The sequence below is a fragment of the Oreochromis aureus genome, linkage group 3 (genome assembly GCF_013358895.1).
Source record: "Oreochromis aureus strain Israel breed Guangdong linkage group 3, ZZ_aureus, whole genome shotgun sequence".
Lineage (NCBI taxonomy): Eukaryota > Metazoa > Chordata > Actinopteri > Cichliformes > Cichlidae > Oreochromis > Oreochromis aureus.
In genome coordinates this window covers 47,179,485-47,198,022 of record NC_052944.1, presented here as the reverse complement: position 1 = coordinate 47,198,022, position 18,538 = coordinate 47,179,485, and the positions used below count along the sequence as shown (strand labels likewise).

The window sequence follows — 18,538 nt, the reverse complement described above, 5'->3', positions numbered from 1 at the left end:
ATCTTATATCGCCATCCAGCTAAAAAAATATATTCATGAAAGGAAAAAGCTTTTATTGAAGGAATATCTTGAAAGTTAGAGAAATTAGGAAGGAGATCAGATCAGAAATTAAAAAGCCAAAATAAAATACAAGGATAAGGTAGAGGCGGAGATGGGTAGCAATAACTTAAGGGTTGCCTGGGCAGGCATGAAACACATGACTGGTCACTGTTTCAGTGACTGTAATAAGATAAGTCTCCCTGGTTTTAGTTCAGACTCTCAGTTAGCCAATGAGCTGAATAGGTTTTATTTGAGATTTAATGATAATTATAATCCAAGGAATACACTTGATTTCTTAATAGAGAGCACCAGGCCCCCCCAGCTTTGTTCTTTGATGAAAGAAGGGTGGGAAATCTTTTTAAAATGAGTAAGACTAATAAAAGTCCAGGTCCTGATAATATATGTGGCCAGGTGCTTAGAACATGCGCTGAGCAATTATGCAGTATTTTTATTATATCTTTCTTTTATCTCTTCAGCAACAGAAGGTTCCAGAGGTATGGAAAAAATCAATTATTTCTCCAGTTGCTAAGACCACAAAACCCACATCATTAAATGATTTTAGGCCTGTCGCTTTAACATCCTTAGTGATGAAGTCCTTTGAAAAACTTGTCAGGAAGGAGATCCTGCAGCAAGTAGAGAAGCTTATAGATCCACTACAATTTGCATACAGGCCTTGTAGAGGTGTTGATGATGCAGTGGTCACTCTGTTGAACTACCTTTATCGCCATCTTGATGGCGCCAAAGCTCATGCTCGGCTTTTATTTATTGATTTTTCTTCAGCTTTTAATACTATCCAGCCACATCTTTTAGTTGATAAGCTTCTTAACCAGTTTAAACTTGATTTTAATCTCGTTGGTTGGATTTTAGACTTTTTAACTGACAGATCTCAGTGTGTGAGAGTAAACGGCTGTTTTTCCAAACACCTGAACTCTTCTACTGGCTCACCACAAGGTTGTTGTCTCTCTCCTCTACTGTATATTTTGTACACTAATGACTGTCGCAGTACACAGGCCAACAGGCATTTCATTAAATACGCAGATGACACAGTCATTGTAAGCCTCCTTCATGGTGAAGAGGATTCCCATGGGCCTGTTGTGGATGAGTTTGTTTCGTGGTGTGATCAGTCATTCTTAATGATTAACACCTTAAAAACCAAGGACATGGTTATTGACTTCAGGAAGACATCCCACCATCCTGCTCTAACAGGGGTAAATGGTGCAGCCATTGAACTGGTGGACAGTTATAAGTATTTGGGGGTTGTTCTTGATAAGACTCTGTCAAGTCACATCTTGCTGCTACAGTGAAAAAGGTTCAACAAAGACTGTACTTTTTAAGGAGGTTGAGAGGTTTTAATGTTTCATCTGAAATGATGACTCTTTTTTATAAAAGTTTTATTGAATCTGTTTTAACTTTCTGTATCATTGCTTGGTACGGTAATATGTCCCTGAATAATAAGACCAGACTTAACAACCTGGTTAAAGTGGCTAGCAAGATTTCAGGGAGGCCTCAGGTCCAGCTTGTGGACCTGAGGCCTGTTGTTGTCCTGTTGTGTTCAGATCATCCTCTCTTTAATGATTTTCAACTGCTTCCATCAGGTCGTCGTTATAAAGTGCCTGCAGTGAAGACAAAGAGACATAGACTGTCTTTTGTACCTAGTGCTACTATCACAGTTAATAACACTGAACCATAAGTGTTGTTGCCATTGCACATTGCACTTTTTTGATGAAAAATCTAGGTTGTTTTATCAGGCTTATATTATATTATTTTGGTGAGTGTATGTGATGTGTTGGTTGTCTGTTTGTTTGTTTGTACGGACATACTGCAAATCAAATTCCCATTAGGGACAATAAAGTTACCATTGACCAATCTAATGTTTTCATTGTTCAGCTGGTTTATTGTGGCAGCCTAGAAACAGAGATGGTGACTCTGTGATGTCTGTGCAGCTGAAATGGTGTAGAGAGCCCAGTGATGTGAACATAGTTTCTGCTGTGTGCTGTGAATCTGAACACATCTCTAATGTGAAAACAACATTTTATGACTGCGACAGACATTTTTTCCTCCACAGGGGGCCGAACTGTTTGAAGGGTTTTTGTTCATGGATTACATGTTTTTATACATTTTATCTCAGGAATAATGGATGAGTTTGTTTTATTAATGCAGTGATGTGTGAAATGTTGATATTAGTGTGTAAGTTATGAAGATAAGTTTTTCTAATAGGGAGGGAGGGATGTTGATTTCTTCTGATGGGGTGGAAAGAAGATTGATGCCAAATCAAAGCAAACTGCTGCAGTTAATAAATCATGTAGTTACATGATAATATGTAATGAAGGCCAGAAATGAAGAGTTAAAAGTCTTATAATTACAGTGGTGCTATTAGAGATTTGTCTGTGCAGCTATTATAAATGGAAATGCATTACAGACCTGTGTGAGAGGAGAAAGTAGATGACATCAGCAATAACACTGCTGGGATGTTTTTACTACTAATTTCCCTGTTTAAACACTCATCCAATTGATGAAATAGTAGAGGGTACATAATTGTCCTCTCACACCTGGACAACAACAACACCTACGCCAGAATGCTGTTTATAGACTTCAGTTAAGCGTTCAATACAATCCACCCCTCACAACTCATCAGGAAACTGACAGACCTGGGCATCAGTTCCCTCATCTGCAAATGGTTACTGGACTTCCTGACCAACCGCCCCCAACATGTCCGGCTGGATAACCGCTGCTCATCAACAATCACAATGAACACCGGTGTACCACAAGGCTGTGTGATGAGCCCTTTCCTCTACTCCCTCTTCACCCGACTGCAGACCTGCTGATGGTTCCAACACCATCATTAAGTTTGCAGATGACACCACGGTGATTGGCCTCATCAGTGACAACGATGAGGCCGCCTACAGGGAGGAGGAGGTGGATCGTCTGGCTGAGTGGTGCGACACAAACAACCTGCTGCTTAACACCGAGAAGACCAAGGAGCTCATCGTGAACTACAGGAGGAATGCTGACCCACATCCACCCATCCACATTAAAGGGACGGCTGTGGAGCGTGTGAGCAGCTTCAAGTTCCTGGGAGTCCACATCTCCGAGGATCTCATCTGGACGACCAACTGCTCCAAGCTGGTCAAGAAGGCTCACCAGCGCCTCTTCTGGTGACTCTGAGGAAGAACCACCTGTCCTCAGACACCCTGGTGAACTTCTATCGCTGCACCATCGAGAGCATCCTGACCAACTGTATAACAGTCTGGTACGGGAACTGCTCTGCCTCGGACCGGAAGGCGTTGCAGAGGGTCGTGAAAACTGCCCAGTGCATCGCCGGAGCACCACTTCCTGCCATAAAGGACATCTACAGGAAGCGGTGTCTGAAAAGGGCTGGGAAAATCATCAGAGACCCCAGTCACCCATCACATGGACTCTTCACCCTCCTGCCCTCTGGGAGGCGCTACAGGAGCCTCCGGACTAAGACCACCAGGTACCGGAACAGCTTCTTTCCTACAGCTGTCAGACTCCTGAACTCTGCCTCCTGACATCTGACCCACGTTAAACTCATGGACTGAACATACACACACCCACAACCACCTACACACACACACACACAATGGACAACTGTACCCTCAAACACACAATAATAACATGGACTGAACCACCACTCACAACCACTAGCACTTTATATAGCCTCTGTAGAAATTATCCACATATCTCACTTATCTTAACTGCACTACTGTATAGTTCTGTGTAAATAATCATTCTGTACATACGATAATTTTTAATCCTACAACTGTTTATAACTTGCATAGTTCACATTTCTGTATAGTTTTTTTCATATTTATATCCTGTACATAGCCTGTACATACTTATAGTTATAGAATATTCATAACATACTTCATACCGTGTACATATAACATACCATAATAGACCCATTTCTGTAATATACTTACATATCTATATTATTGCTAATATATATTGTAATATATCTATATCATGGCTAAAGCACTTCTGGATGGATGCAAACTGCATTTTGTTGCCTTTACCTGTGACATGTGACATGACAATAAAGTTGAATTCTATTCTAATTATAAAAATGTTGTTATTAAAATGTACCATTGTGCAATTAAGCCAGGTGTCGTTCCGCCCTCTTGACCTCCGTCGGACTCTCAGCCAGGTTCCCTGTAGCACTCCTTTTATTGTGCTTACATGAATATGCATAGGTTCATTAACATATGACGTTTCACATAGATATACAAGTGTGTGTGTGTGAGAATGTGAACCTGTGAAGACTCCCCAAAGCTGGTGCCAGGAGTCTAGCGGTCCATCTAAACAAAAGGCTCTTATACTTAACCAAATACAGAGTAGGTGTCCTCCTATACCATAAATCAGTAAGAGCAGATATAACCTCTCTCATGACCTTATTTTGTGTGTGCATGCCAGAGTGCTCTGGGAGGCACACAGTCTCCACAGACTACTACGGATCAAACCTCTATCAATCTACAACTAATTATAAAACTCTAAGCATATATGAGTAAATATTTCTAAGCATAAATGACAATCCAATTTTTTCCTTTTCTTCTACTTTATCCCTAACAGCAGGTAAACCCAGGGCCACACTGACTCCAGGATCAACAATCATACCAGTAGGGGGCAGTGTGACACTGACCTGCTCTGTGGGGAGCTCTGCTGACTGGAAATATGAGTGGTTCAGACGTGACCCAAACACTGAAGTTCAATTCAGAACCGATAATCAACAAAACAGAGTAATCAGAGTATCTGAAGGAGGAATCAACCACTGCAGAGGAAGAAGAGGAAACCCAGATTACTACACTGATAAAAGTGATGATGTCACCATTGAGATAACCTGTGAGTTCAGTTATTTTAGTTTTGTTTTGTTTGTTGTTGAGCTCCATTTTACAAACATAACAATGGTCAGCACAGGAACAGTTCAGTAGTCTACAAAGTATCTTACATTGTTTTTAAAATATATGCAGCAAACATTTTTACAGACACTGTTGTAGAACAGGGATTTCTGAGATGATCATATCATTTTACATTTTATCTTTAGATGTTTTGTTACTTGCAGCTTGTCACATAAACAAATAATTTGTTAAATCTAAGAGAAATGCTAAATATAGAATCAGAACCAGAAAAGATTTTATTGCCAAGCAATTAATCAGATTTACAATATTAGGAAATTTCTGCTGTACTTAGTGTGAAATATATTATAAGACGAACACTTAAATAGATAAATAGATAAACAAACAAACAAACAAACAAACAAACAAACAAATAAATAACAGTTTGACAGGAATACAAAAGCATGTTTGTACCAGCAAAATGATTTCAGTAGAGTTTTTAATTTAGCTGAACACTTGGCATATCTCAGCATGGTGTCCAGACTGTCCTTAAAAAAATCTGAGAACACTGGACAAGCCACAGAAAAAAACGAAGAGTTGGGAGGCCTAAAAAACTACAGCAGTGACTGAAAGTCACATCCTTAAGAAATAAAAAATCCAAAGACCTTGAACATATTTATTGTCTTTAAAGCAGCTTCTGAATTATTGAATTCAACACTCAGTGTTTCTTATTTACAACAGCTGTGCTCAGTTCTGAGAGCTCTTCATTTCTAATGATCGCTGGACTAATTTCTGGAACCACATTTATTTTCCTCCTGCTCTTGCTGTGTTGCTGCATGAAGTCCAAAGGTGAGACTTTTTGTTCCTCTGATCTCAGAGATTTTACTCTTTAAATATTTATGTGCACAGACACAGCATGCAGGCCTGAAGCTGAAACTGTTGTATAAAATATATAAAACATAACCATGTAAAAGCAAATGTCTTCTTTGAAGTGTTTAATAAAGGTTCAGCTGATGACCAGAGGGTCAGTCAGGATGAAGATCAGCAGCAGGTGTACTCCTCTCTTCTTCATGGTTAGCTTTTCATGTAGTTTAAAAGATTCTGATGCTCTTTGCAACAAGACTGTGCTGCAGTTTTAACACTGGTGAATTAAACAAAGTTAGAAAAATAACAGCAATTAATATAAACGTTACTGGTGAGAATACTTAATAATATTAATAATGATAGAATAATTTTCTTTGACCTGCAGGTGATCGTTGTGTCTATGAGACAATCAGAGGCTCTAAAAGCACTGATACTGGTACAGTATGAACTTTAATTCATTCACAGCTCATGGAGGCTGTTATCAAATAACTGTGATTATAATTAAAATAAATCATAATGTTATTTCAGGTCAAATAGAAGGTGATTCATGTGTGATTCATTTCAAAGTGATTAACAAGACACGTGAGTATCCAACATAAAATATATCACATTTGCAAAACTGTTTGTTTTTTAAATGCTTTCATTTCATGACCTCAACAGAGCCCCGTGGTGACCCAGAGGAGAGCTCTGACTATTATAATGTCAATCCAAATTCAAGCCCAGGTATAAAATCTTTACAGGAGCTCTTTAACTGTTTTATCTGCTCACTCAGTGTGTTTCACTTGTTTCAGTTATATCAGATGATTATTTAAAAAATTAAAATTAAAAATGATAAAAACGTGTTTTTATAAATTCCTTTAATCAAGCTTTTATTGATTATTTTTATTGGTTTCTCTAGAATAATGAAACTGCACACATAATGTAGTGCATGTCAGAGGGCAGCGTATATAATTTACATACATGTGCATCAGTCTGTTTCACAGCTGTTTTTTATGATTTTGTTTCAGGTCCATAAAGAGCAGCTCACCATCAACACAATGAGGAAAGTGACTGATGACAACAGCTTCTGTTGAGGAGACAATATGACAGGTTTTACATCACATTATAGCCAAACGTCTAAAATATTTTTAAAATTGTTCTCTGTTGATATATTTTCTGTTTAATTTTAGTCTTTGATTTCCTCCCTGACACTGTGGTATCAGTTTGTGTTAGAAATAATATTAAATGGTATAATATACACTTAGCTAGCAGAAATGTGTATTACCATTTAGTATCCATGTTATCTGGGAGCATTTATAGCTTTTATAGAAGATATATAAAATGTAGATTGCATAACATCCGATGCAGCAAGAAAACATTTTAAACATGATGTTGAGCAGATAATAATCTGGTTTTAAATTCAGCTTTTGCTGTGTCACATGCAGGTAACAGTGAATATTATTGCTCTATGTGATCTCCTACATTATGTCAAACTTAATGATGCAACACATGCTGTATGGATTTGAATCTATCAGTGAATGTATTTTGTATGTGTGTGTTTTCTCTGGAGATTTTTTTTTATTTCTAGCTATGAGCTGTATTTCTGTTGTATCCTACATCATGTTTGCAAAATAAAACTCAAAAACAAAGGTTTTTATTGGGCGTTTATTTAAATTATATTATGCACTATGAACACAGACAATTATAATTACATTGAAGCTCAATCAACACACTTATTGGTTCCTTGAAATGCTGCTAATGATATTTTGTGTTAAAGTGTAACAGGACAAGCAGCAAAGTCAGCTTTTTGTCACATTTCTACTTTTCATCCTCTTCTTCTTTCATCCTCAACAACTGTGCTGTAAAAACGTCCAAACTTTGGCACAATGATGAACGGATGAGGCTTTATTGACTTAATTATAGTTTTTTTTTCTATCATTGTAGCACTGTCAATAGATTAGGAACAGTGTTATAACTTTAAAAAAAATAATTTTCAAAATAAGGTACCATTGATTCTTTGGAAATTAGTAACGTCTTATTTGGCTTAGACTATCTGTCTGTAAAACCAGTCAAACTGAACATAAAGTGTCCATAGTTATATTTTTGGGGGGTTGGTTATATTTTATTTCTATTTTATATTCACACAAACCCCTGCATGTCCTCCTGGACTACATCCAAAAATCTTCTCTCTGGTCTTCATCTGTGCCTTCTTCCTGGCAGCTCCATCGTCAGCATCCTTTGTCCAAAATATCCCCCATCCCTCTTCTGCACATGTCCAAACCATCTCAGCCTTGCCTCTCTAACTTTGTCTCCAAACCGCTCAACCCAGGCTGTCCCTCAGATCTGCTCACTCACTCCCAGTGAAAATCCAAACATCTTCACACCACCCGCCTTTCTGTCAGTGACACCATCTCCAATCCTTACATCAGAGCAGGTCTCACTTCTATCATGCTGCCCACTATTTCTGAGATGTTTAGATATTTATTTTAATTTGCTTTGTGAGTTTGTCTTTAATTTGACTTATTTAACAGTTGAAAAATGTCGTGTGAGTCTCAGTTTTATTTAGTTTTCTTTTGAGATACTCTGATTACTCTGTTTTGTTGATCATCTGCTCTAAGTTGAACAGTGTTTTGGTCACGCCTCTACAATCTTCCCTTTGACAGTTTTACTGTTTGATTGCATGAACAGAAGAACAATGTGCACACAAAAGTGAAATTAGTACAACACCGCTTACAACATACTATTTTCTCATTTTCTAGATGTTTTGGGGCGAGTCAGTCCCTGAGCATGAATCAAGGCTCTGCTCTCACCCAGAATAAAACTAAAGTTTATTCCTCTCAGCTTCGTGGTCACCAACACTTCCACATTTACATCTAAAATCTAAATCTAAAATCTCAGACGGATGAAACTAATGCTCAAGTGTAAATCTTCACATCTGTGATGAACATGATCAAACTTTAAACATGAATGTTGACGATATGATTGTTCATGAGCCTCCATTTTTAATTAAGTTTGACTCTCCAAAACATGAAATGGGCACGCATGCAGAGGTTGCTTTACTGAATACAAACATTACAGCAGCAGCAGCAGCAGCAGGGGGAGATAATATATTTAAAGAAAAGACACCACTTGTGAGCAAACAACTGTAGACCAGTATTGAAGTACATTCCAGTTTCCTTAATCACCACAAATATTTTATGTATGTTTCTGATATTTATATATGTGTTAAATGGGTTAATAATGTCTATTTAAGTGCTTTCTGTGATTATTATTATGTTGCCTTGACATAAAATATCTCCCTCTGCTGTTATTGCAGTGTACTACAACTTACTGCAACATCTGGGTGGACCAGTGTGTCTAGTACACATTATGGTGTGATATCAGGTTGAACCAGGGGAGGCCCGTTTATAGAGGCTGCCACCACCATAAAAATACACCACTGGTCAATGTTTTTGAACAGCCCAATTTTTCCAGTTGGACTTAAAAATATATCGTGGAATCAATTTATAGACCAACATGTCTTCTAAACTTTATACTCATCAAAGTAAACACCTCTGGCAGATATAACAGCTGAACACGCTCGTGGCATTCTTTCTACAAGAGAAATCAAATATTCTTCAGAAAGTTCTTCTGTTACAGATGTTCCCATGAATGTGTGTCACTTGAGGGTTGCTTTGCTTTCACTCTTCTGTCCAGTTCATCCCAAACCAGCTTGATGGGGTTAAAGTTTGGATACTGTGCTGGACACTCCATGTTTTCAAGCTTACATCTTCTTTTTTCCTGAGGTAGTTCTGGCATAGCTTGGACTGTCTTTCAGCTTTTATGAACCTTGACCAACTAGATGCTTACCAGAGGGTACTGCATGGTGGTGCAGAATGCTGTGGTAGCTGTTTTGGTTCAGGGTGCCTCTCATTCTGCACAAGTCACCGACCCTGGATCCATCACACAGCTGGAGACCATCACGCTTCTTCCTCCATGTTTGGCACTTGATGCCACACACTGTGGTTGTTCTGTGTTGCAGTTCTGTCACTATGCAAACTGGGTTTGAGCACTTTACACAGGCCAGACTGTCTGGATTTTCAGCAGGCTCCACCACTGTTTCTGCTTAAAGCTCAGCACCCCTCCTGACACAGCACAGATTTAAACCATACAGAGTGGAGGCTGATTGGCCCAAAGAAGGAGGGCAAGAAGATGATTGGACTAGAGTAATGATGTAAGTATAGAGACTGACAGTGATAGTGATGCAGAGAACAGAAAAGCAGACTAACAGCCAGGAAAGCAGATGACTGATTACAGATCTTCCTTACACATAGACAACTCAACTTACACAATAAGCTTCATTTACAATTATCGTTTTGCAGGTTAACCAAACAGTCACTGATTTAATGATATTTTTCTTTAAATCTGCTAAGTTAACAGGTGTAAGTGGAGGCCAAGCAACATAACTGCATTCTTCTTCCTCTTCTTCTATCAGGCCCATGAAGTGTGCTGTACAGTGGTTTGAACGATGGCACATTGATGTTGGGACTAACGTTGAAGTCTAGTATGGCACACTTACACCTCACCAGGAAACCTAACAAGAAGCACAAATGTATTTAGAGCATTCATACAACATCTGTGTTTCCAGCTGTGCTCTGTTATCCAACAATCAGAGACGGACTGTGTTTGTCTGTAGTCGGACTAAAGAATTGTAATATCTGGATTTACTCTGATTACTAATTCTCAAACAGTTTATGGAAAACTCCTACAGTATTTTCAGGAAATGGATTTTGGATCTGAGTTAAAGTGTTTCTTCAGTTTCATCTCAGTGAGTTTCAGTCTGTGCTTGTAACTGAACGATTATCTGCTGCAGACTGAACGACCTGCCATTTTAAAGTCAGTCAAACTTTGTTCGATCTCAAAAACATTTCCCATGAGCCTCAGGAAGTAGCTCACTGTGTGGTTACTGAGTGACAAAGTTAACAGCTTTCACCTCTTTGAATGCAACAGTTACAACTACTTTTAAGGAAACAGAGACAAGAGAAGGGAGGGAGGGGACTTCATCTCACTTCCTGAATTTGAGTGAACATTTGACCAGAACTGAACTTCATGTTCAAAGACTGCAGTGATGACTTTATATTAGTGAAGTTTGTCAGTTAAAAAAGAAAGATTTCACTGTTGTGGGAAAAAGTGCTTTCGCCTGCTGTGACCATTTGCTCTGAGTAAGTATTTTGTCTCTGGGCTGATCATCTATCAATCTGTTTTTAACTGTTTATAAAGCTTCATGGAAACATGTTTGTTGTATTTTGAAGCAATGTAGTGACTTTGTGCAGCAGCCTTTAGAATATAATCAGTGATTCGTGGCTCCTTGAAAATTATCAGCAGGTGATTAATATTTCTATGGCAGGAGGAAAATACTAAATGTCTCTTCTTGTGCTTACTAATGGTTTTAATCACTTTTCTACAGCAGTTTGAATCCATCAGAATGATGTGTTTGTGTGGTGGAGCATCTGTGAGAGTGACTATTATTGGTGTCAAAGCTCCCAGCAAACACAACAAGCAGACGAGGAGCAGACAAAGGAAACAAATGTCCATCGCTGTTTCTGTAAGAAGTCAGTCGAGCTCCAAGACTATAATGTCAAGGCTTCCAATACAGTTCTTCCAGGATTTGAAATGTTTCCAAGCCTTCAAATGTTTTGATGGTCTTGATGTTTAATACATCAAAACTCTTAACTACACCTAAAAAAGAAAAATAGTCAATAGAGGCCACTTTCACCATCCAGGGTAAACTTACTTAAAACTTTATGACTGAATTTTAGTAATTTAGTAATTTAAAGAGTAAAAAGAAACTAAACTAAAATTAAAATTTAAAAAGTGTCCACAAACTTACCTCTGCCTGTTCTCCATGTCAGGGTTCAAATGAATGAACACAAACACATTTTATTAGTTTCAGGAGTGGAACAGTTTTGACAATGAAGGAAGCAGAGAAGAAGAAGTTTTAAAGTCTTTGTTTTCTTCACAGTTCTCGGCGTCTCGTGTGCTTCTTCTTCTTTCTCTTCACACAAAGTCGTAGAAGTTTTCAGACGTGTCACAGCTGGATGTGAGGATGGGACCCACTTTCCTCTGTGAGCTGGGCCTATTCTGTGAGTGCATCACTTCTTCCTTTGATTCATGCTGACTGATGAACATGTTTTAGTAAAATGACAGAGTTTCAGTCATTTGTAGCATTTCAGTTCATGTTTTGTTCTCAACATGGTTGTTTGTAGACTGGATTAGATTTCACTGACGCTGGTTTAGTTTGTCTAAGAAAGGTTTGTTTCTTCATCAGTGATAATTTGATGCATTTTACATTAAATATATCATTTAAACCAATCATAGCAGCCACTGGTAACACCAGGTGTGTTTGATTGATGCCATGTTTGAGTGAGTCTTCAGTTTGATGATGTGTGAAGTTTCTTCCTTTATTGCAGTTCTCTGTACGCTCCTCTGCAGCGGACACGCTCAAGGTGACTGAACAGTTTGCACTTTTCATTTATTTAGTAAATATTAATCTTAATGCATCAATTCTAAAAACTTTCCATTTCTGTTTTTCTTTATTTCTCAATATATTTGTAAGTTTATTAACATATCAGAACAGATTTTGATTTGTAAAGTACATAAAAGTGTTTTAGGTCAATGATGTTGTGTTTGTGTTGGATTCTAGATGCTGTGCTAACTGTTGAACCCAGCTCGACCATTTTCATCGGAGAGACTGTTAACTTCAAATGTGACATGAAGGAAGGAGAACACACTGACTGGGAATACAAAATTATCATGGACGGTCGAGAAATTTTAAACTCCAACACAAACAAAGGTCTCAGATTAAAAATTGCATCTACAGCTCAGAGTGGTAAATACAGCTGCTCTGCTCACAGGAAGAGCTCACAGAATACAAAGAACAGTAACACTGTCTCTGTAACTGTGAAGGGTAAGTGGTCAGTACACTAAATAATGTTGTCATGGAAACTTGTTTCTGTTGCTGTGACGCTTGAACTTAAACCAGGACACTGATTTTACCTGTTACATCACTCACAGTACACACAGTGACTCTAAACTTTAAAACAAAGTAAAAGAAGAAACATGAAAAGTTTAAGGTGACTGATGTTTCTGTTATTTAAACCAAAAACCACACAGAGCTGTGAAACCATCATTGTGTGTCCTTCAGCAGTGACCTGTGATAGTTTACATTAATCTGACTTTTTCAGGTCAGACAAACATTTATTCTGTAATTATTTAGAGATTTAAACCAGAGTTACAGAAACAATATCAACATGTTGAGAAAGACACGAGAAGAAAATCAAAGAACACAGAGAGAAAATAAATAGAAAAATATGATAAAGAGTAATGTGGGTGGAAAGTTTCACCACATTAAACCAATTTTTGAAATTTTCCATTTTCTATATTTTTATGAGTTCATAATGAATAATGCATTTTTCCTTTTTTCCTAACAGCAGGTAAACCCAGGGCCACACTGACTCCAGGATCAACTATCATACCAGTAGGGGGCAGTGTGACACTGACCTGCTCTGTGGAGAGCTCTGCTGGCTGGAAATATGAGTGGTTCAGACGTGACCCAAACACTGAAGTTCAAATCAGAACAGATGATCAACAAAACGGAGTAATCAGAGTATCTCAAGGAGGAATCTACCACTGCAGAGGAAGAAGAGGAAACCCAGATTACTACACTGATAAAAGTGATGATGTCACCATTGAGATAACCTGTGAGTTCAGTCATTTAGTTTGAAATTCACATTCAGACACACAGTGTTAAGTTTTCTCTGCTGAGCTGATGTTTCTGTTTGTATCTTAACTGTTAATAAACAGTTTCCAATAAGGTTGTTGTAAAAGGACGACCCAGCTGGCCTCAGATATTCAGCGGTGAGACGATCAGTCTGACATGTGAGGTGCAGGAAGGAGGTGAAACCACTGAGTGGGAGTATAGATGGAGAGGACCCAACCAAACCACACAGTGGACTCAGAATAATTACTGGATATTCAATGTTTCTGAGTCCAGCAGTGGAGACTACATGTGTAAGAGTCGACGCAGAGATGACTCATATTCTTCAACAGAGTGGAGTGAAGCCTTCAACTTGTCAGCATCAAGTAAGTCATGTTTGTTGTTGAGCTTCATTTTACAAACATAACAATGATCAGAACAGGATGACATCAACCTGATAGTAGCTTCATTATAGACAGTTTTAAATTCATAGGACGTCTGGGACTAAAGAAAAACATCCAAATATTGTTATTACCGTGTCATCATTCTGTACATACAATAATTTTTAATCCTACAACTGTTTATAACTTGCATAGTTCACATTTCTGTATAGTTTTTTTTTATTTCATATTTATATCCTGTACAATGCTTGTACTCACTACAGCCTGTACATACTTATAGTTATAGAATATTCATAACATACTTCATACCGTGTACATTATAACATACCATAATAGACCCATTTCTGTAATATACTTACACATCTATATTATTGCTAATATATATTGTAATATATCTATATCATGGCTAAAGCACTTCTGGATGGATGCAAACTGCATTTCGTTGCCCTGTACCTGTGACATGTGCAATGACAATAAAGTTGAATTCTATTCTAAAAAAATTTCTATTCTATTCTATCACTACCATCCTCACCAACCCCAGTCATCATACTCAGACTGATCCTTTTCGAGCACTAATAGGTCCTGAGGGAGACTCAGTTTATTATGGACAAGCAGACTTTTGGTCTGATACCTGATTGTAAACAGAGACTGAGGTCATTTCATTGTAAAGTTTGTGTGTGTAAGAAAGAGCAGTGAGGCTTGTAGGAAGTTAAACAGAGATGAGCAGGTGGAGAAAAGGTTTGTTGTAATATTGCAGATGGAGATGTTGTCATGGTGACTGAACAGTTTTCACTTTTCATTTATTTAGTAAATATTAATCTTAATGCATCAATCTTAAACACTTTCCATTTCTGTTTTTATTTCTTAATATATTTATCATTTTATTAACATATCAGAACAGATTTTGATTAGTAAAGTACATAAAAGTGTTTTAGGTCAATGATGTTGTGTTTGTGTTGGATTCTAGATGCTGTGCTAACTGTTGAACCCAGCTCGACCATTTTCATCGGAGAGACTGTTAGCTTCAAATGTGACATGAAGGAAGGAGAACACACTGACTGGGAATACAAAATTATCATGGACGGTCGAGGACTTTTCAACTCCAACACAAACAACGGTCTCAGATTAAAAGTTGCATCTACAGCTCAGAGTGGTAAATACAGCTGCTCTGCTCACAGGAAGAGCTCACAGAATACAAAGAACAGTAACACTGTCTCTGTAACTGTGAAGGGTAAGTGGTCAGTGACATGTACACTAAATAATGTTGTCATGGAAACTTGTTTCTGTTGCTGTGAAGCTTGAACTTAAACCAGGACACTGATTTTACCTGTTACATCACTCACAGCACACACAGTGATAAAATACTCACAGACTCTAAACTTTAAAACAAAGTAAAAGAAGAAACATGAAAAGTTTAAGGTGACTGATGTTTCTGTTATTTAAACCAAAAACCACACAGAGCTGTGAAACCATCATTGTGTGTCCTTCAGCAGTGACCTGTGATAGTTTACATTAGTGTGAATTTTTCAGGTCAGACAAACATTTATACTGTAATTATTTAGAGATTTAAACCAGAGTTACAGAAACAATATCCACATGTTGAGAAAGACACGAGAAGAAAATCAAAGAACACAGAGAGAAAATAAATAGAAAAACATGATAAAGAGTAATGTGGGTGGAAAGTTTCACCACATTAAACCAATTTTTGAAATTTTCCATTTTCTATATTTTTATGAGTTCATAATGAATAATGCATTTTTCCTTTTTTCCTAACAGCAGGTAAACCCAGGGCCACACTGACTCCAGGATCAACAATCATACCAGTAGGGGGGAGTGTGACACTGACCTGCTCTGTGGGGAGCTCTGCTGGCTGGAAATATGAGTGGTTCAGACGTGACCAAAACACTGACGTTCAAATCAGAACAGATGATCAACAAAACAGAGTAATCAGAGTATCTCAAGGAGGAATCTACCACTGCAGAGGAAGAAGAGGAAACCCAGATTACTACACTGATAAAAGTGATGATGTCACCATTGAGAAAACCAGTGAGTTCAATAATTTAGGTTGAAATTCACATTCAGACACACAGTGTTAAGTTTTCTCTGCTGAGCTGATGTTTCTGTTTGTATCTTAACTGTTAATAAACAGTTTCCAATAAGGTTGTTGTAAAAGGACGACCCAGCTGGCCTCGGATATTCAGCGGTGAGACGATCAGTCTGACATGTGAGGTGCAGGAAGGAGGTGAAACCACTGAGTGGGAGTATAGATGGAGAGGACCCAAGCAAACCACACAGTGGACTCACAATAATTACTGGATATTCAATGTTTCTGAGTCCAGCAGTGGAGACTACATGTGTAAGAGTCGACGCAGAGATGACTCATATTCTTCAACAGAGTGGAGTGAAGCCTTCAACTTGTCAGCATCAAGTAAGTCATGTTTGTTAATAAGCTTCATTTTACAAACATAACAATGATCAGAACAGGATGACATCAACCTGATAGTAGCCTCGTAGTTTGTCCGACACCTTGTGAAATGAATATTTAGCTGGTATTGAGCTTTATTACCATCACCCCAGTAAAATGATGAAATAAACAAACATCATATGTGTCTATTAAAAACACTTTGAAAATGTACAAAAGAAATAAGGATAAAACTACATTTTCCCTATTTCAAAGTCTCATGGAAATTTTCTTCCAGCTGATAACATAAATAAAACACACACATACACAGACCTCTAACTTTGACCTCGAGGTCACTGAGATTTTAATTTATCTGAGATTATTAGTAGATGATGAGTTCACAAGTTATCGTAATCATGAACACAAGTGAGACAAAACGCTGTTTTAGTTTAGAGAAGCTCTAAAAAGAGGAAGCTCGCTCTTTTTGACCCATTTTTCCACAAATGTTTGTAAAGGCTACGTGCTTGATTTTATACATCTGTGACAATGGGACACACCTCAGAGATTAAGAAGGCTACTAGACATTTTATTAGGTACACCTTGCTGGTACTGGTTGGACCCCCATTAGCTTTCAGCACTGCCTCGATTTGCCTCTATATAGTTGGAGTAATTGTATATTACACTGCACCAGCTGACATCTGTCCTGGAGATCCTGTTGGTTCCAAGTTACACAGAGAAAATTTTCTTTCGCTTGTGATTTTTTGTACATATTACAAAATCATGTAAAATAACATGAGAGTGGAGCAGATGTGATCAGGAGTTCTGGTATTGTAAATAGTGCTTCATGTGAAACCTGTTGTACATTTAAATCTGTTTACATACATGTAATTAAATCCTCTTATTTATACAGCAGTGCCCAGGACTGGAAACTCTTCATTTCCTGCTCTGTTGATCGTTGGACTCATCTGTGGACTTTTACTGATTCTTCTTCTGCTGTTGTGTCGCTTCATACAGTCAAAGGGTGAAACCATTTCTCTCTGATATTACACTGAACATGATCTAATTGTTCAGAACTACAGATATACCCTGAATGCTGCATGTAACGTTACAGCACCAGAACAGTTTGCAATAAAAACATCTGATTGTGTTTTTCTGTTTTGTTTTTCAGATTCTTGTTTTGCCAGGTTTGTTTAAATCTTCTCTCTCATTTTTTATCAAACCAGAATTTCATCCTGTGTTTCTTATTAAATCCACTGTTTTACTACATTTTATGTTCCAGCACAAATCAAACCATAAACCAAACGATCAACCAGGATGAAGCTCGAGACAGCCAACATGCTTCTCCTCACCAAGGTCAGCCTTAACCGTGACAAGTTCTGCTTTAGACATTTCTGGTTGTAGGGTGATCAGATCCATGTATATGAGTTTTAATTGTTTCGTAGGTGATGCTTGTCTCTATGAATCAGTCAAAGACCATGATGACACAGATAATGGTAAAGTATAAACAGCAGTTTATAAGTATGCAAACTCTTTGATTATTCTCATTTATGTGTAAATGTTTGAACTCTATTTTAGTTGAATCTGGGGATGTCACACATATTCTTTGATTGAGTTTAAAACATCACTCAAAAAGGTGAGTATTTAATCTGCTACCAATACAAAATACACTAGTTTAAATGCTTTTATTGGACAGTAGTATCCAAATGAAGGAAAAAGTAGATTTTCATTCATGTTATTGCTCTAAGAAGAATGAGCAAGAAACCAGCTGATCGCTGTAATGTGCTCTGTTCAACAAACAAACAAATAAATACAGAAGAAAGTGGAAAAAAGTGGAACACATTTAAAAGGTTAAACTTCAGGGACATCATTCAGTGTAGTTAGGAAGCATAAAACATTGTGACTCCATTTCAGCTGCTTTGGTGCAAACTGCTGGTATTGTGAGACGTCACCATCAGGCTGCACAGGTCGACCAGGATGGCCCATTCTCTTTGATCAAACTGTTAGAAATAGACTCTGTGAGCATGGCATGAGACCTGATGTCCTTTACTAGGACTTGTACTCACAGCACAGCAATGTGCAGCTCGACTGAACAACAGCAACAAGCAAAGTCAGTCAGGGGGATAAAGAGAGAGCAATGACCTGTGAACACCACCTCAAAAATATCCTCTTTTTGGGGATTGTGTTGTTGTTTCCTCTTCAGTGCCCCTCTTGTCATTCTGAGTTGCACCAAAACAGGTGAAATGGAGTCAGATATCCCTGAAGTTTGAAT

The 18,538-nt window shown here is 37.9% G+C and overlaps 2 protein-coding genes across 4 annotated transcripts in view; both read left to right on the top strand.

Annotated features, from left to right (window-relative positions):
- LOC120439410 (leukocyte immunoglobulin-like receptor subfamily B member 3) overlaps positions 1-7,332 on the top strand; it is a 56,955-nt gene extending 49,623 nt beyond the window's left edge. For all 3 annotated transcript variants that reach the window (XM_039610366.1, XM_039610367.1, XM_039610365.1), the window contains 6 exons: positions 5,631-5,738; positions 5,882-5,962; positions 6,139-6,189; positions 6,282-6,335; positions 6,414-6,476; positions 6,761-7,332. In XM_039610366.1, coding sequence (XP_039466300.1) covers positions 5,631-5,738; positions 5,882-5,962; positions 6,139-6,189; positions 6,282-6,335; positions 6,414-6,476; positions 6,761-6,768 — 365 coding nt within the window. In that variant the 3' untranslated portion in view covers positions 6,769-7,332. The remainder of the gene's footprint in view (positions 1-5,630; positions 5,739-5,881; positions 5,963-6,138; positions 6,190-6,281; positions 6,336-6,413; positions 6,477-6,760) is intronic.
- A 3,516-nt stretch (positions 7,333-10,848) lies between these two features.
- Positions 10,849-18,538, top strand: part of LOC120439407 (leukocyte immunoglobulin-like receptor subfamily B member 3A) — a 46,618-nt gene continuing 38,928 nt past the window's right edge. Inside the window, exons 1-7 of the mRNA XM_039610352.1 lie at positions 10,849-11,316; positions 11,734-11,854; positions 12,182-12,217; positions 12,415-12,678; positions 13,202-13,471; positions 13,575-13,853; positions 14,836-15,099. Coding sequence (XP_039466286.1) covers positions 11,818-11,854; positions 12,182-12,217; positions 12,415-12,678; positions 13,202-13,471; positions 13,575-13,853; positions 14,836-15,099 — 1,150 coding nt within the window. The 5' untranslated portion in view covers positions 10,849-11,316; positions 11,734-11,817. The remainder of the gene's footprint in view (positions 11,317-11,733; positions 11,855-12,181; positions 12,218-12,414; positions 12,679-13,201; positions 13,472-13,574; positions 13,854-14,835; positions 15,100-18,538) is intronic.